This window comes from Nelumbo nucifera, chromosome 5, assembly GCF_055504915.1.
Source record: "Nelumbo nucifera cultivar China Antique chromosome 5, China Antique-T2T, whole genome shotgun sequence".
NCBI lineage: Eukaryota > Viridiplantae > Streptophyta > Magnoliopsida > Proteales > Nelumbonaceae > Nelumbo > Nelumbo nucifera.
Window position 1 is genome coordinate 30,696,490 of NC_142653.1, and position 12,998 is coordinate 30,709,487.

The 12,998-nt window shown below is 39.2% G+C and overlaps 1 protein-coding gene across 5 annotated transcripts; it reads left to right on the forward strand.

The window, feature by feature from the left end:
• Positions 1-62: 62 nt before the first annotated feature.
• On the forward strand, positions 63-10,536 carry LOC104600035 (bifunctional phosphatase IMPL2, chloroplastic-like). Of its 5 annotated transcripts, XR_016076737.1 has the most exons (9): positions 63-992; positions 1,105-1,183; positions 1,272-1,366; positions 1,473-1,522; positions 9,004-9,128; positions 9,286-9,352; positions 9,512-9,601; positions 10,022-10,133; positions 10,255-10,536. XR_016076737.1 is itself a non-coding variant. In XM_088889004.1 (4 exons), exons 1-3 carry the CDS (start codon positions 674-676, stop codon positions 1,324-1,326), a joined length of 453 nt encoding a protein of 150 aa, XP_088745130.1. In that variant the 5' UTR covers positions 63-673; the 3' UTR covers positions 1,327-1,366; positions 1,473-1,820. The 5 variants fall into 5 exon arrangements, 1 of the variants encoding a protein (XP_088745130.1); XR_016076736.1 differs by having other exon boundaries at positions 1,272-1,522; XR_016076738.1 differs by lacking the exons at positions 63-992; positions 1,105-1,183; positions 1,272-1,366; positions 1,473-1,522 and adding an exon at positions 5,001-5,717.
• Positions 10,537-12,998: the final 2,462 nt, after the last annotated feature.

Genomic DNA, 12,998 nt, shown 5'->3' on the forward strand with positions numbered 1-12,998 from the left:
CAATTATGGTATGACATGTAGAAGTAGATCTCATGGTATGAAGCTAAGATCAAAGTTGAACCAGAGAACCAGTGTTACGGGTAGAACCGTTGCGATTCGATCTCCAGTTGATTCCTATGAAAAAAAAATCCAACCAATGTACTATAGAAGTGCACAGAGGACTTTTCCTCCCGTCTCGTTTACTTGACTTGGGAGAAGCGCTCCCTCCGCTCTCTCCTCTCTTCTCAGAATCTTCGGTCCTTCTATTTTCGGAGAACGGTGTCCATACGATAGATGTAACAGCGCTTTCCGATGGAAATGTTTTTGGTAGCTGAATCCTAATTCTTCCTCACGGTGTGGGCACGGTATTGTGAGGATCAAATCCGATTTCTAAACATCCACCGTCTCCCAAAGTTCGAACAGCGCAGTCGAACTCCTGAACCCCTCTCTCATGTATATTCAGTCTCATTTTCTCACTCAAAACCCGACGTTTCTCCCTTTATGTTCGGTTTCATCGAAACTTTGTCGAGAATCTAGATGTAACAGCGCTTTCCGATGGAAATGTTTTTGGTAGCTGAATCCTAATTCTTCCTCACGGTGTGGGCACGGTATTGTGAGGATCAAATCCGATTTCTAAACATCCACCGTCTCCCAAAGTTCGAACAGCGCAGTCGAACTCCTGAACCCCTCTCTCATGTATATTCAGTCTCGTTTTCTCACTCAAAACCCGACGTTTCTCCCTTTATGTTCGGTTTCATCGAAACTTTGTCGAAGCCTTCCATTCTCGAAGAATCTCTCGAACTTTGCCCTCGTATCTAGACGGAACAGATTTTCTACCGAAATGAGCTTGAATTCGAAGCTCTTGAGTCAGGTAGAAAACGTTCCCTCGTGGTTTAAAGAGGAGGATATGGATCGCTTCGTCGAGGTCGGCAATAAGGTTGCTGATGCCGCTGGAGAAGTGATCCGGAGATATTTCCGTAATAGTTTCGAGGTTCTCGACAGGGAGGATTTGAGTATGTTATAGAGATTGAATCATCATAACTAGGCCTTGTTTTTCTCCGCTTCTGAAGTTTTCCCCGTTTCTGAAAGTTATTGTGTTTCTCCATTGAAATGGAATTGTAATAGGTCCTGTAACGATTGCTGATCGAGCTGCCGAGGAATCCATGGTTTCCATCATCTTAGAGAACTTTCCATCTCATGCAATGTAAGCAGGGTCTTGTTTTCCTTGCAACAAAGACGTAGAATATTGCATTACATCCATATGTTGAACTTTGTAAAGAATGGAATTGCAGTTACGGAGAGGAGAATGGTTGGAGGTGTCAAGAGAAAACTGCAGATTATGTTTGAGTCTTAGATCCAATAGACGGGACAAAGAGTTTCATTACGGGTTCTTTTTTCTTCCCACTCTGTTTTGAATTAGCTTAACTGGGTTACAGTCTTATGGATTTGGAGATTGTCAGATAAGGTGACTCTCGTCATTCTACTAATTCCAGGAAAACCCTTGTTTGGGACTCTCATTGCTCTTGTGCATAAAGGAAAACCGGTATGCTTCAGCTTCACTATGACAAGCTTTTGTCTCCGTAAACTAAAATTGAAGGGCCATATTTGTTTCATTAAGATATCCATGTTCAATTGAAAGCATAGAACATTGATCATTTAACACGACTACAAATGTAGATTCTTTGTTTCTTGTGATTTTGTTCTTGGAAAAGATAGACAGGGAAAAAAAATCTCTTAGTAGTATCAAGTAATGTCCCGTTTAATTGAACCAGAGAACAAAAAACAAATGAGAGAATTACTCACTCCACATTGAACAGAGTGAGATGGTTCTGTTTTTATAATATATTTTGTTTACAATAACTTAAATACAACTGCTAACTGATACAACTGTTGTGCAAGACTTGTAGTTATCTAGATAAGGACTAACTTCTAACTGAATACTTGCTGAGCTGCCTGGGCACGTGTTAGGGATCTTTGTTATCTCTAACATCCCCCCTCAAGTTGAACGGGGTGAATGAGGAAGAGAATGTTTCAACTATTTATTCAGGCCCAATTGGAGAGGGTGACTCTCTCAGGGCTGAGATTTTTGTGGCCTTGGAAGGAGTCCAAAGAGCAAGAGATTTGAACATTAGGAGGATGGTAATTGAAGGTGACATGGAGGTGGTGGTAAGATGGTTAAAGGAAGACAAGACTACAATGAAAGGAAAAAGTTCAAATGTTTGGCTAAGGATATTGAGATAAAATGCAGCTGGGTGAATAGGGATTCTTTGTTTCGGGCACATTTCTAATGTTGTTTTTTATTTGTTTACAGGGGAGTTAAGGTAGTTTACCTCCCTTTGCTTGTATGTAATTTTTCCTAAATTTTAATGATGTTAAATGTTATTGACAAGGTTCAGAATTTTGATACAATATGCCTATTTAAAGGTGTTTCGGGAACCACTCTTTTTTTTAATAAAAATATGGTTAAAAATATGCCCCAAAACCAAATTTAAAAAAAAAACTAAAATAAAATATAAAAGTGCGTTAATTTGAGTACCGATACGCCCTTGCCAATACACAGGGGCATATCGATATTTTGAACCTTGGTTATTGATAAAAAAAAGCTGAACGAGGGTGCAACAATGTTCAACTTGGTCTTGAGAAAGTAAAAACTGGAATGGGTGAGCCCTTTGGTGAAGATATTTGCTAGTTGATCAACAGTGGAGATCAATCTAACTTCTGGACTTTTTGAGCCACACGCTCATGGACAAAATGAAAGTCAATTTTAACATGTTTAGTTGTCCTATAAAAAACTGGATTGGCTCTAAGATATGTAGCTCCTAAATTGCAACACCAGAGGAGAAAGAGGGTGATGAAAAACCCAACTTAGAGAGTAGATATTGAAGCCATGATAGTTCACAAGAAGCAATAGCTAAAGAGCGGTACTCAGCTTCAATGCTAGACTGCAATATAGTGTTGTGTTTTCGTGAAGACCATGCAATGAGATTTTTATCAAGAAAAACACAATGTCCATCATGTGATCTCTTGTCATTAGGGCAACCAGCCCAATCAGAGTTTGAGAAGGCACTATACCGCACTAAGACGCATGGAGGAGCAAAGATGAAGCATGAGACCACAATCAATTGTGCACTTTAGGTATCTAAGGATACCTTTGACTGCTTCCCAGTGAACAGTCATAGGAGAGTGCACGAATTGGCATACTATACTAACAGGGCCTGTGATATCAGGACATGCAATTATTCAAGTACTGAAGTGTACCAACAATACTTCTGTAAAGGGAAGCATTAGAAAGAGATACAAGGTTACCATCATGTATGGATAACTTAGAACCAGTACCAGGAGTATTACAAGGCTTTGCCCCATCCATGTTTGTACGTTTCAACAAGTCCTCAATATACTTCTGTTGTGATAGTAATAAGCCATGCTTTAGCTAGTGATCTTCAAGGCCCCAAAAATAATGGCAGTACTGAGATCTTTGATTGCAAATTCAGAACCCATAGAGTTAATAACATCTTGCACCACATGAGAAGAGGATCCGGTAATTAGTATATCGTCAACATAAATGAGAATATATGTGATATCAGCTCCACAAATTTTAATGAAAAGAGAGGAATCGGATTTAGATTCCCTAAATCCCAAGAGGAGAAGTTGATCTTTGAGCCGATGGTACCAGGTTCTGGGAGCTTGCTTTAAACCATACAATGATTTTTGTAAGTGACATACATGTGAAGCGAAATTTTCATCCTTGAGAGTAGGGGTTGCTCCATAAAACTTATTCATGCAAATTTCCATGAAGAAAGGTGTTTTGCATATTCTTCTACCAAAATAATTCTCAACACGTGCTTTAAATGTAATGAAATGAGAGTATTGATAAAAAAAAATGTAATGAAATGAGAGAGAGCCTCTCAAGCAGTGTTCTCGGAATTCTTTGGAAGAGGTGTGATAAACCCAAGCTTGAATTCTACTTTTATTGCTTTAATTTCGAAGAAGGTTGGGGCTTGTCACCCTAAAGAGTTCAGACCCATCAGTCTGGTTAATAGCCTCTACAAGATCATTGTTAAGGTGTTATCCAGAAGAATTAGAGTGGTGCTCCCCTCAATTATCTCCCACAATCAAGGTGCCTTTGTGATAAGTAGGCAAATTGTGGACCAAATCTTAATTGCAAATGAGAGTGTGGAGGATTATAGAAGTAGAGGTGAGAAAGGGTTGGTGTGTAAGCTGGATTTGGAGAAGGCATATGATCTGGTTGATTGGTCTCTGTTGATGGAAGTTTTAGAGTCTTTTGGGTTTGGGCAAAGGTGGTGCAAGTGGATAAAAGGGTGCATTAGAACTTGCCATTATTCTGTGTTAGTAAACGACAAAGTGGTGGATCACTTTCTAGCTGTTCGGGGTAATTGGCAAGGGGACCCTCTCTCGCCTTTCCTCTTTACCTTAATTGTTGAAGTGTTAGGGAGGCTTATTGAGAGGGTAGACTCTAGAAATTTGATTAGTGGTTGGAGAGTGGGGAGGGATAGGGTTCTGGTCACTCACCTACAATTTGCAGATGACACAATTCTGTTTTGTGATGGCAAGGAGATTAGTGGGGTGGGCAATCTAAAGATGGTGATTAAAGTGTTTGAACAAATGACTAACCTCAAAGTAAACCTTGATAAGAGTTGTGTGATTGGTATTAATATGAGTGAAGGAGAGGTGGAGGAAAGGGCCCGAGTGATATGTTGTGAGATAGCTCATTGGCCACTGAAGTATTTAAGCTTCCTTTAGGATTGACTGGTTCACTAAAAGGCTAGCTTCTTGGAAGAAGAATTACTTGTCTTTGGGGGGTAGGATAACCCTGATTAAGTCAACATTGGCAAACCTTCCAGTCTATTACTTGTCGGTGTTCAGAATCCCTGAAGGAGTTTGTAGGGAGTTGGAAAAACTAATGAGGGACTTTTTATGGGAACTTGGGGAGAAGAAAAGGGACCATAGAGTTGGGTGGGAGCTAGTTACAAGAGCTAAAAGTGAAGGGGGACTGGGGACTGGGGCTGGGGAACTTGAAGAAGAAGAATGAAGCTCTGTTAGGGAAATGGTTATGGAGATGGTCCAAAGAAAAGGAGAATCTGTGGGCTAAAATAATCCTAAGTATTCATGGGCAAGAGGCAGCTGGCTGGGATCCGGGACTATCATCTAGGGCTTTAAGAGCCTCTCCTTGGAAGTCCATTCATGCCATCATTCAGTCTTTTCTTCCCTTCATCAGGTATGATCTTGGTTTTGGTTTGTCGGTAAATTTTTGGGAACACACTTGGGTGGGGGATTTTCCTTTGAAAGAGCAGTTCCCCTCCTTGTATGCTCTGTCTAGGTTTAAAAATGAACCAGTAGCAACCTTTGCTACCCTATCTAATTCTTCTATTGGTTGGAACTTGGGTCTTAGAAGGGCTCCCAGAGATTCTGAGTTGGAACCCATTTCGAATTTACTTAAAATCTTGGATGAGGTAGCTCTTGAACCTTCCAGTGTGGACTCTAGGGTTTGGTCTCTTGTCCCTTCGGGTATCTTCTCCTGCTCCTCTTTTTTCAAAGCATCGACATAGCCTAGTCCGGTACCTGAGTCTTCTTTCCAGTCTGGGAAGTTTGGGGTAGCCCTATCCCTCCTGGGGTAGGTGCTTTTTGTTGGGAAGCAATCCTAGAAAAGTGTAACACTTGTGACATATTTCAAAAGAAAAGGCCTAATTGGTGTTTATCTCCGCATTGGTGCATCTTATGTAAGAAGAATGGTGAAAGCTGTTATCACTTGCTTGTTTCTTGCCCTTTTGTTTCAGAGATTTGGTGTTGGTTCTTTTCTTTATTTGGTTGCAGGTGGTCCTCCCCTTCAAGCATGCAAAGCTTGTTCAGTTCCACTCCAGTGAGGGGTTTAAAAAAGAGAGGTTAAATTTTGTGGAGATGTGCTAAAGCTGCTATTTGTTGGACGGTCTGGGAAGAAAGAAATCAAATATTATTTCATGACAAAGAAAAAAGCAAGGAAACCCTCATAGAAATTGTTTATGTTAGGGTGGCACACTGGGTCAAGTCTTTGAAGCTTTTTGAAGCCTATTCAGTAGGAGACATCATTAGAAACTGGGAAGAAGTGGCTCGGTCAGCTCCTATGTCTAGTGCTATTGGACCTGTTTGGACTCCACTAGATTTGGGTTTCGTCAAATTGAACTTTGATGGTAGCAGTGAAGGTAATCCAGGCCCTTCAGGCATAGGTGGTGTTTTCAGGGATGAAGAAGGTCGAATTATTGCAATGTTCTTAGGATCTATAGGCTAGGGGGATTCTCTGAGAGCTGAAATCTTGGCAATTCTAGAAGGAGTAAAAAGAGCTAAGCAGTTGAATATTATTAAGCTGCTGGTGGAAGGAGACTCTCAATTGATTGTTAGTTGGTTGCAGAAGGAAGAGTCTAGCTTGTGGAAGTTCTCAAATGAAAGAAAGAAAATCAAGCAGCTAACTCAGAATATGATTGTAAGGGTTCAATGGGCCAAGAGGAGCACTAATTCCATGGTTGACACCCTGGCTAAACAGGGGGTGGGAAGATCTAATTTCTTTTGGGCTATATTGTAATAGGTGTTTTCAGTTCTGTAAGTGAGGGTTAAGATTTCTTGCCCCTCTAATCTGGTTGTAATTTCCATATATTTTTAATAAAATTACTGTTATTGATCAAAAAAGAGAGAGAGAGAGAGAGAGAGAGAGAGAGAGAGCCTCAGATTTGAGCTTCATAGGATAAATCCATGTGTATTTAGTAAATGTATGGGCTGGCCCCCATACATCAGTATATATAATATCTAGTAGTGCATCAACACAAAAAACACTAGGTGAGAATGACAATCTATGTCCTTTGCCAAGTTGACAAGAAGAACAAAAAGAGGGAACTGTCTTCGATGTGATTGGAAGATGTGAAGAAGAGATGATGCTATGAGCAATCTTGTGACTTGGATGGCCAAGCTGATTGTGCCAGAAATCAAAGGATGCTCTCTCACCAACACCGACAAAGAAGTCCTTATTCATTCCACTACTACTATTATTGTTGTTATCAGATTTATACTGCTCACCAGCCACCTGTTTTTAAAGTCATCTTCATTCACCCCGTGTAGAACCTCTATCCCTATGTGCCGATCCTTTACAACAAAATGTGAATGAGGAAATTCAAAATAAATGTTGTTGTCATTAGTAAACTGACTGATAGATGATAAGTTTTTAGTAATATGAGGAACACAGAGAATATTATAAAGAACAATAGGCCTATTTATGGTGGGAAGGATGGAGGAACCAATATGAGAAATAGACAAACCTTCACCATTTCCAACTTCTGATCAGTGCCTAAGTATTCAAAGTGAATGTTCATATTATGCAAATCAGCAGTGAGGTGATTCATTGCCCCTGAAGCAAGATGCCAACTGTTGTCAAGAGGTTGAGATTGAGAAGAAGAACATGATATGCTGATCTCTGTTGTGATTGAGGTGGAGACTGTTCATAATTCCTGTCAAACCTGAAGTGACACTTAAGCAGAGTGTCCGTTTCTCTTTCAAATTTGGTAGAGCGGATAGGTTTTGTTCTTAGAGTTGTTGTTGTACATCCTATCTCCTCTGCTTTTGGATGTTTTGTGTTGGTAATCTAATACAGTTTGTTTCTGGTAGCAACATTTGCAGAGAAAAGAGATGTGTCCAGAGAGGACTTAGGGTGTTCAAGTCTGAATTCATGATTAAGAAGCATACCTTGAACATCATCAGAAGATACTTGATCTAGACGTGTGGTAACGGAAGTCATGAATGACTCATATTTGGGTCCAAGCCCTGACAAAAGAGAGAGAGAGAGAGAGCATAAAATCTGCCTGAGCCAATGGTTGGCCAGCTACTGCTAAATTATCTGCTATACCTTTGATTTTACACAGATATTCTCAATTCAAAATGTAACTGCATGATTATCACTGAAGACTTTGATGAATATAAATGATCAAGATTTTGCCAATAACCTGAACAAGCACAGTTTCTGTGAGTAAAGCTTGAAGCCAACTCATCAAGAGTTGGTCTTGTATCATCCAATTTGCATATTCTGGGTTCATCTCTGCTGTAGCATCTGTTTCAGTAGTAAGAGTTGCATCTTGAGTGAATAAAAATTTTGGAGGACACTTCTGTGTGCCATCTACATAGCCCAAGAGTTTGTGACTTCGAAGAACAGGAAGCCATTGAGACTTCCATACCAGATGGGTTGTACCATCAAGCTTGATTGAAATTAATTGTGAAATGTTTACAGAAGGTAGGGCAGATACAGTAGAATTGGTTAAAAAGGTTGTTGCAGATGTTGCCATGAATGATGGAGTATGACGCAAGTCTGATTACTCTGATACCATAATTGAATCAGAGAACAAAAAAACAAATGCGAGAATGACTCACTCCACGTTGAACAGAGTGAGATGGTTCTATATTAATAATATATTTTGTTTACAGTTACATAACTTAATACAACTGCTGTGCAAGACTTGTAGTTATCTAGATAAGGACTAACTGCTAACTGAATACTTGCTGAGTACGTGTTAGGGATCTCTGTTATCTCTGGCACCGTTAAGAAGGTTGAGACACGGAAACCAGGTGCTAGTGGGGTAGGAGTAATATTACTGTACAAATAATGGCTGCATTTCTGAGGCACCAAGCATCTGACTTGTAGATAATTAAGCTTCAGTAGGGAAGCAGAAATTTAGAACATTATTAATTAAGTAATGATAATTTAGTGCCAGTGGGGTAGCTGAACTCCTTTTTATCATTCCGTCTCCTTCTGTTCTGTCTGGGGATCTTAGAGAAACGCTCATTTTTGTGGTGTTTCTTCTTTTGATGCCATGTATATGTTACCAGAAATCCATCTGGGACCAATGTATATTCTTTATGCAGCCTTTCGAGTAGTTGTATCGTCAACTAAAACTTGTAGCTGTATCAAGTGATGCACAAATTCCATTGTTGGTTTCTTGTATGGCCTGAGTATTTGGACATGGTCTAATTCCAACAATTATTTATTTTCAGATTGTTGGCATTATTGATCAGCCTGTTTTAAGAGAAAGGTGGATTGGGGTAAGTAGGAGGAGAACTACACTGAATGGACAAGAAACATCAACACGTGCCTGCGCAAATCTTTCCCAAGCCTATTTGTATGTTTTCTTCTCTGCCCTTCCCGTATCATAGAAAAAGTTGTAGTCTAGAAAATAAACCTATGATATGATTTTTTGCATGTAAACTATTTTCTGAGTTAAATACAAAGTCCCAGGACGGTAGGGTGTTCATCTCTGTCCTCGTTTTGCTTTTCAGGTATACGACAAGTCCTCATCTGTTCAGTGGAGATGCTGAAGAGGCATTTGCTCGTGTTAGAAGCAAGGTTAGTCTCTATTAGTTTGAATTAGATCATCCATTCACAGTGATTACCGTGGTAATGCAGTTGCTATCCTGAATGTTATAATTTTTTGAATTCTGACAACCTTAAATGTGCCTACTTATACTGATGATTTTTCCATGTATCATTTATAATGGTGTAAAGGTGAAAGTTCCGCTGTATGGCTGTGACTGTTATGCCTATGCTCTCTTGGCATCTGGTTTTGTGGATCTTGTTGTTGAGTCTGGTCTCAAGGTAAGATGTTTGCCTTACTATCTCTGTTACTTGTATTAAACAAGAAAGTACTCTCCTGGGTGTGCTTGCTTGCAGAGCTAGCTCTTTTTCTGTTAATTATATGGCTTTACTGTGATTCTGAGTCTATGACTGGTTGAGGAGTAAGGCATGGATTGTCACATGAAATGGTCAAAACTTTGGGGCCACATTTTGTGGCCATGGGCCCTGGGGCTTACCAGAAAAGAGTGGAAACTGGTGCTGCAATCCAGGTTTTATGGAAAAGAGCTTTGGGGGTTCCACTGGTTGGCCTTCATACTACCTTTTAATTGGATGATCCTGCAGTACACAATTAGTTTTGATTGTTCATTTTCCGTTCATCATGGAAGATATACTTCTGAGTCCAGTAGATCATACTGAGATTGTAGATATTTGCTTTTTCAGCCGTATGATTTCCTTTCACTGGTTCCCGTCATCGAAGGTGCTGGTGGAGTAATAACTGATTGGAAAGGACATCAGCTTTATTGGGAGGCCTTTTCTCATTCACGTGCAACAAGTATTGCTGTCTAATTTCTTTTCTAATTTCCGAATCACTTTATTCACATGCAACAAGCATGCCTTATACAAGCTCTAACATGTAAGTTTGCTTTGGCCTTCTGCTCTTGTTTTTCTCTTAGGTTTTAACGTAGTGGCAGCAGGAGATGAAAAGATTCACCAACAGGCTTTAGATTCATTGCAATGGAAGTAAAGTTGGGCACTATTCAAGACGAAGTGGTATGTACTATGTAAGTGGAAACTAGGGATTGACTATATTGGGTTTTAATATTATTGTGAGAGGTAATATGAATCTGAAGCTAAAGGCAATAGAAATTAATGATGTAGAAACAATATAGCTGATTAGAAGGAATTAATGATTTTCCATTCTGTGAAGCTTAAGTATCTGTATAATTGATTTGACACTGCTTGTTTTATTCTGAAAATGTCGGATAGTATTAGAAAAATTATCTTAGGAAAGGTTCAAAAGTATTTGAAATGCAAAGAGTATCAGAAGGATGGATTTAAGAAACATATTGGGCTATGCTTTGGATATGCATGGATACACTGGAAAAATTAAGATATGCATGGATACACCAAGGAAACTCAAATATAAAAAAAGTATAGTAATGAAATTGAACCTAAGTTTTGAATAACTATAAATAACATATGTTTCAATAGATAATGTGAAGTGTGTACTACTAGAATGCATCAAGGAGACATTGGGAAATAGAAGAATTAAAAATATGGCTTAAATCAAGAATAACTATTAATTTCAACAATCATTTAATTATTTTATTTTTGATTTTTGGTTAATATTATATTAATAAGAAAAAGGTTGACAGAAATAGTTCAGAAAGTTAAAAATTTAAGGTACATGTCATTTTGACAAGTTGTGAAAGTTTAGCTCAGTAGAAGGATCTTCCTCTTTCATTTGGGTAATTTTTTGAGTGTTAGCTAATAGGATAGTTCAAATTTGAAGTAGGCAGGTGTACATTGGTTTGTAACAATTGAGTAAGGGTTGGTGCTAGATAAGTATTGTTTGTGATGGTTAAGACGTTAAGTATGGTTTGTAATAGTTGAGAAGGGTCGGTACTAGGTAAGTATCAATTTGTAATTGATGAGAAGGGAATTGTGCCACTTGAGTATTGTTTGTGATGGTTAAGGGTGTGTAACCATTTATATCAATTTAGTTTTGGTTGTAATAGTTGAATATAGGTTAGTATGGTTTGTATCAATTGAGTATCGGTTTGTAATGGTTGAGTATTGGTTGGTAATGTTTTGTAACAGTTAAGTATCGGTTTGTAATCGTTGTAGCTGTTGATTTGTAACAGTTGTATTGATACAGACTGATACTCCTACCTTTGTTACTTTGTATTTTAAGTTTTTAACAACTGAGAGAGAGAGGGATCAGAGGCATCTTCTCAAACTTTGAGAATTCCCAAACTTCATCTTGATTGGTATACCCATGGGTCTTTATGATCTCGGATATGGACATAATAACATGATTCCCCGAGCTATAGTGCCGGAGCATTGCTCACAGAGGACTCAGCGATCAAAAGAACGCCGAAGAAGAACAAAATAGTTTAATCATCCAATAATTTTTTATTCACACATTCTGTGATATTTATAAGGCTGAAAGCCGTTATTGGATGATTAAACTATTTTGTTCTTTATTCACACAATTCACCTAACCACCACCGATAAAGGTTAAGACAGAAAACTTGTAGGCACATACTACCCAATGTGGGCACCATAAACATGTTTGATTTGAATCTAGGCAAAACCAATGTAGAATGAATTAGAGGGTCCTCTTCATAACCCCCAAAATCATTGAAAACATTTGAAACTGAAGAACAAATGGGCGGGTTTTCTCTGATGTCATCAGAAGGCACTTCCTTCAAAAGAGTGAGGGCCAACTCTAAGAATTGGCGTATGTGACCAAGAGTTTTTGGGTTCCTCAAGATGTTGTGGACAAATATGCCTTTACTTATCTCAATAGCTGGTCCTACTTGCCCACCTCTTTGCAAGTTGCTGGTTGCTTGGTTGCAAGGAACCACATCCCTAAGGAAAATATCCATCTAAACTCCCAAAAAATAAAAGAGACTTGAATTACTTTCTTTGGTGAGGACGTAGCTGAGGCAGGGACAGTTACGACAATGACAAATCTCTTCTTCGTAGCAACAGGATGAGCACTAATTAATCCAACTCCAAACTACTTGATCATACTCACAACAACAACATCCACCAAGATATAGGATATGGCACCACTGGAGATGCTAGAATGGACAAGGTGAACAATGACTACGTTAATGGCGCTTCGATTCTCACCATTACCTATCATTTCACCCTTTCATTGTTGACCTGTGTCTAGAGGTCCTGTTGGAAGCAAAACCCAAATCATTGAGTCTGCCTTAGCCATTTTGATATCACTGTCAATGATCGGAAAAATTTGCCAACATCGCAACATCTTGGTGGGAGCAAGCATACGTCCAATGTGATGTCTGTTGTTGAAAGTTCCTTGACCACCGGGCTTAACTCCAACAATGAACCGGAACTCATGGCTGTCACTAGGGAGCAAAGGTGCCTTCATCATCACTGGTCTGTCATTAAGCAATCTCCTTACCTTGCATCTAATAGTTTGCTTGAATTGTATTGGAAATGATAATTCGGGTCATGAGTGCGACCGAAGGATGTTGAGGAATGCTATACAAAGGAGGGTTCCACCCACTGAAATGGAAGGGGAATAGAACAAGGATATGTAAAACTAGAGGGTGAGGAGAGGTGGGTTTCAGGCGGCATGGTAAAATGGGTCGGGTTATGGTTGTTGCCAACGAAAATGATGACCAGAGGTTGAGCAATTGAGACAGCCCTTTGCTGGGTATGG